Here is a 5,862-nt window from a genome sequence, read left to right as displayed (position 1 = left end):
CTCCCCTCCCAATCTCCACGAGACATTCTGCCTGAAATGCGAATGTCTTGTTTAGGTTAGCAGTCCTGCCTGTGACAGCTCTATAAACGCCTTCTGGTGCTCCCCAGCTTTGCAGAATACTCGCGCCGGTTTTGCAGATGGAGGAGGTTTGCCATATGCTATGTAGTAGCAATTTTTGACTCGCAATCAAAAGCATCCAAAAAAGTCAGTCTGCGGGATTTTCTGCCATATGGAGGAATTGTTATCTGGCCTTTTCTCTAGCTGTATCTCATTAAGCAAAAAGGAAAGAAAAAGGGGAGACATCCTTATCTTTGCAAATCTTGCCCCAGATTTCATCTTCATGAGAAAGACAGCGTTCACTTCTGAAAACCAATTCAGAGCTGGAGGAAGTTTTAAGAATCTAGGTTAAGGACAGTTCTCTGTCTGCTTCAACAGGTTTTCTTTAAGTCTTTTACACTTTGAATATGACCTTTCTGGGAGGATGGAGAAGTATTAGAGAGCGCTGGGACTGGTTCTACTGGGCTCGAAAAAAAGTGTAGAAAAAAAACTGCCCCTTGCATGAATTCTCTTACCCGTGTTATCTACAGTAAAGCTCTTTTCTCACCTCTGTGCACTGCAGCATTTAGAAGGAGTCACTAAAAGCGTTTTCCCGATCCTTGTGTATTCTTCAGTCTGTTTTGCACAATATGGGAGGTTTGTCTAATCTGAGACTTTGCTGGGATTTTGACTTTATTTTTTTTAGAGAAACTAACATGATATTAACATAATGCAGAGCTTTGTGTTTGAACTTTACAGAGCCAATATCAGGGCTAGTGTACAAACAGGAGAGCAATCAGATACATGTTTAAAAGTTATACAGGTTAAAAGGTTTTAGAAACCTCAAAGCCGCTCCGCTTCCTTACGATCTTCCTCGATATAGAAAGATGTCAGGAGGAAAAAACCTCCTCCAAAGATACCAACAAAAACACACACGATGAAGCTGTACTGCATGCTCCAGAAATTCCACTGGAATGAGTGAGAGTTCTCGGCCTGGATCGCATTGGAAATCTAGGGAACAAAGAAGGTTGTCATTAATCTGAGATAACATCATCACCCTCTCTTGGTTTAAGCAGACTGTGTAGAGTGTGGGCCTTGAAAAGAGTAAAAATAGGTAGACAGGGATGAAAAGCTGGCTACCACAGCTGGGCAAACCCAGGGCCCATACACCTGCACTTCGCTCTCCAGCTTCCCTTTGGTCAAGGAATCTCGTGGTTTTTATACCTTCAGTGCCTGCAGTCACAGGAGTAGGAAATACCACAGTCAATGCTTATCATTTTTGGTAAACTTTAACTCATGTCACCATTTTCTGGCCAATCTCCAGATAGCTAGCACAGGACAAACATTTGGCAATGACCTTCATCATTCCTTGATATTATTTGATAACGTTATACCTCTCTGATCAGCATCAAATGGATAGAAACAGGGGGTCAGCATCAAAACCATCACAAGAAGCAACACATAAAAAAAGGGAGAGCTGGAATTTAATTTGAGAGACAAGAGTGGAGTCTGCTTTTGAGGCAAAAGGAATTTGAGGAGCCATGGGGTGACATTATGAGGAACTGGGAAGAAGAAGATACCAGGCAGCTGCTTTTTTGCACTGGCTGGAGGGTGAGGTTGTAAAAGCTATAAATGATACACTTTAATTCTATTTTTGTAGACAGAAAGAAAATCTGATTTCAGGAAACTCAATAAGATTCAATATTTAACCCAGGAACTTGAAGTCTCTTCTTAGCATAAACAAAAAGAGGAATGTTGAATGCAGTCATTTTTATTCCCAAGTTTGTTCTTGATGGTTACAATAGGCTACGTGACTTGAAAAGCACAAAGATGAGACTCTTCAACCTCTGCTGGATTTAGCATGATTATTTATGACACTTTAGGTAGATAAGAGCAAGATTAGCTCTAAATGGGCACCTAGGGACTACAGCAAGCATAATGGCCAGAATACAAACCTAATGCATTTAACTTTAAAATGCTTTGTAAGAAAATCTCTGGAGCACACTTGGAAGAAAAACAAGTTCTCTTAAAAAGACTATTCCCTGACCCTCCAGCCGGTTTTTAAGATTAAGGTGTAGCTGTAGCAGGTCAGTAAACAATAGCAGGACATGAAGGTAGAAGATTCAGTGTTTATTCAACAGCAGGCACAGGCAATGTTGGTGTCCTGGTTCACTGAAGCACTCCAGAAGACAATGTTGTGCTCATCACATAGGACCCCACTTGGACATACAGCAGTTTTATTTTTGGATTTATTGTCTCTGTTCTTTGCAAAGCTGCAAGGTTGCATGAGGTTAATCTCATCTGGATAAGTTTTTTTTGTCTTCACACTTTTCAATTACCTGCTTTTTAAAGCAAGGTGCTGCATAAGAAGTATTCTGCACGCAGTAACTAACATGTAGCAGCAGCACATTCAGCCAAAAGCCTCAATTCTGCCTGTGCCTCAAAAACGGCAAAGAACAGAGGGTAAGAGGCACAAACATTTTAGTCTTTCAGGCATAAATCAATAGAATAATCCAAGATGGGAGAAAGCACAAGACATATTTCAGCTTTTAAGATACCTCCTATTTTTGCATGTCATTTAGGGCGCTTTCCATGGCACAGGGATGTTGGTTGTTATATCCCCCCGGTACAGCGAGGTCAGTGCGAGGGCAATAGTTTCATAATACACAGCAATGAGCAAAGTGATCTCTTCATTTGCCAAAAAAAAGAACAGAGCGAGCAGGAAGAATGTGTCAGTCTGGTTTTCACCCAGGTGAGGACAAGGCGGCTGGACCAGCAGCAGCTGTGCAGGCAGGCAGAGCTCCCTCGGCATTTCTCTCTAACCCTAACACTGTTAACATGTGACTAAGAAAGAACAGATATCCCCGAGGTGCACTTCTTAAAATAAACTTCCATATAAACCAAACTCTAAACCAACAACAACTCACTCCCTCTCACCTATGCCCAGTAAAGCAGAAAAATCAAAGTGGATGATCAGTTAGGTACCGTGTTCAGAATTATTGTGTCTTAAAGCAAAAATAATGAAGGACAGAACACTGACAGACTTTAGCCACTGGAACTAAAACAAATGAACTGGAAGGAGAAAACAGTACTAGGGTGCTTTGTGCAGAAGCATCTAAGATCAAGGAAATGTAGGAAGGGCAAAAACATCAGGTCTCCAGCAATATGAGAATTCGAGGTTAAGGTAGTTTGAGACCAGAGCTTTGAATGCCAAATAGTATCAAAAGGCAACCACTGCTGTCACTCTTGTTCTCATTTGCAGGAGAGCATTGACTAACTGCGAGATTTCAAACTTCAAGATTTGAAGTCAGAGTCTTAGCTTTTATAGTATTTGATCAATTTCCATGAAACTTCTCACAAAGCAGAAAGTGCTTAAATCCAAATGTAATACCCAAGACACTCTCTTTCCAAAAATTTGTATCTTCAAAAATTTATGAGTTTGCAAATTTAAAAGCAAAATAAATTTCTACACACTGCATGGGACTACTCACACCGATAGGACTATATTCTACATACCTGCAGTGTCACAGCCCCAGAAGTTGCACTCAAGTAAAAATGTTTAGAAAAATGTCTTTCTGTATTATAGTATCAAGGCCAACAACTGGAGGAATTTCTAGTTTTGGCTCAGAAAGTGCCAAAAAGTGTCTGGTTTTCAGTTTCTAAAAATTTTACCCTAAAGAAAGCTGAGTAAACAGACAATTCACTTACGATCCCAATGAGATATGAGCTGCCTGCATCTCCCAGTAAATGGCTCGCCAAAATCTGCAGGGCAATAGCTGTAGACTGCCGTCTTGGTGTGACAACATACTGAAACAAAACACAACCCACAAGAGAACGAATATTAAACAATATTAACCATCTCATGAGTGGCCAACTACTTCTATCACATCCTGGAGAGATGAATATATTCCTTTTTATGTGTTTCATATTAAAACTCTGTTTACAAGTTCGGAGACCGATAAGTTATTCTGAGCAAAAGAGTACACGATATTTTATGAGGAAAAAACATTCAGGAAAGTGACACAAAAAGGGAAATGAGAGTAAAGCAGGAAAAACAGGACACACCTGCCTCCATTCATAGACTCACAGCAGCCTGTACAGTTTCACTTGGCCTTGCAACTAACAGAAATTTCCCACCAGTAACCTGTGCAGTTTTACTGGTTTACTTACTAATAAGGAGACTTGGCACTGAGAAAAGTTTCTCATGACACTGTGTCAGCAGCCATGGTTGAGACTGCTGGGGAAACTGAGGAACCTGAAACCTGAAGTAGGTGCCTCAGCTATACAGGATGTCAGCTGAGACCTTGCTGAACATGTGAAGAGGGAGGGGACCAAACCTGGCAGAAGAGAAGGTGGTGATGGTGCTTCGGTGGTCGCCCTGATGGCAGAAGTTTGTTGCTTGTAAGTGGACAGCACCTGACATAGCCAGTCTATTAACATTGCCTCAAAATTATTGTGCTTTGGAGTGCACACAGTTTAAATAGCAAGTTGAAGAAGATGTGGATTGCACATCCAGAACACAGCAAAGCATCACAGAGATCAGAACTATTTTTCACAACGAAATATAATCATTTCAGGGTAATAAGGGCTTTATGTCTGTGCTACTGAAGATCAACAGTGCTTGAAGAACTACAGTAGGTATCTACATAATTTGTGTCTCCTTCTGTCAAGAATATATATAGGCAAAAAAGCATTCACAGTCAGAATGAGAAAGAAGCAATTTTAAAACTTTATACTTTTGTTTTCCATCCACTTGCTTATAACAGAAACAATATGCTTAATATTCTCCTGCTCCCAACTCGATTTGTTTGGGAACTCATCTGAACACACTTCGGGTGTCTCAAGCACTATGTAATTGGGTGGCTGGTGTTTTACCAAGAGATAAACCCTAGGTATATAGGCTACTATGGCTCGATAGCTGCCTTCAAAAACACACTAGTATCCATGACAAGTTGGTTTTAGAAGGAAAAAAGATCCTGCTCTCACATTTACCCTAAAGTTTTATTATCATTCTTTGTGTTCAAAGAGGCCTCGGAATATTAGATAAAAAAATATTTATCTACTGCTAAGAGGCAGCTATAGCCCAACAGCAACATCAATGCCACATTTTTAGGGTGGGTTAAACTCCATTAATGGACATTAAAACATTGGGGGTAAGGAAGTAGCATTGTGCAAGACACCAAGGTTAGTTACTCTTGGGAGAACAAGAGCAAAAAATCCTTCAGTGCCACATGCAGTCAGGACCTACATGTACCAATAAGTGACAGCATTTTAACTGCACTGAAACTACAAATCCATGGCACAGACACAACAAACAGGAAGGACAAGAAGATGTGTAATGAAATCATTTGCATTCAGGGCTGGATTGACAGAGGATTCCGTAGCACCACATCCCTTTCCCTCCTGCAGCACCCCATCTGCAGGAGCCGGCACAACATACATTCTTAGTATGAAGATAGTAGCACATATAGAATCAAAACACCTAACCGCCTTATTTTGATTAAAACCCATTCACATAATAATGCACAATTTACATCTTGTGGTTTAAGCATCATACTGAGCTAGCTTTCCCATTGCTATGGTTTTCATGCTGTATATGTCTCTCTCACAAATCTGTTTCTACCCTTTTCTGTCATGTTTGACGAGATGAATGTGCTGTGGAGTCTCTCCCTAAAACCCGGCACTTCTGGGGGGTGCCAACTTTGGTAATTTTTCACAGCAAGGACATCCGTTTCCACAAGACCTGTATGAAATCACAGAATCACGGATTGGTGGGGGGATGGAAGGGCCCTCAGGAGATCACCCAGTCCAACCCCCCTGCCAGAG

The 5,862-nt window shown here is 40.9% G+C and overlaps 1 protein-coding gene across 1 annotated transcript in view; it reads right to left on the bottom strand.

Annotated features, from left to right (window-relative positions):
* Positions 1-775: 775 nt before the first annotated feature.
* Positions 776-5,862, bottom strand: part of LOC104531464 (protein spinster homolog 3) — a 29,282-nt gene continuing 24,195 nt past the window's right edge. The window contains exons 10-11 of the mRNA XM_010176348.1: positions 3,745-3,843; positions 776-1,047 (exon numbers count right to left, since the gene is read on the bottom strand). Coding sequence (XP_010174650.1) covers positions 880-1,047; positions 3,745-3,843 — 267 coding nt within the window. The 3' untranslated portion in view covers positions 776-879. The remainder of the gene's footprint in view (positions 1,048-3,744; positions 3,844-5,862) is intronic.

Source organism: Antrostomus carolinensis, unplaced genomic scaffold (genome assembly GCF_000700745.2).
Source record: "Antrostomus carolinensis isolate BGI_N321 unplaced genomic scaffold, ASM70074v2 scaffold23929, whole genome shotgun sequence".
NCBI classification, from domain to species: Eukaryota; Metazoa; Chordata; class Aves; order Caprimulgiformes; family Caprimulgidae; genus Antrostomus; species Antrostomus carolinensis.
The sequence above is the reverse complement of the archived record's forward strand: the minus strand, read 5'-3'. Positions and strand labels throughout refer to the sequence as shown.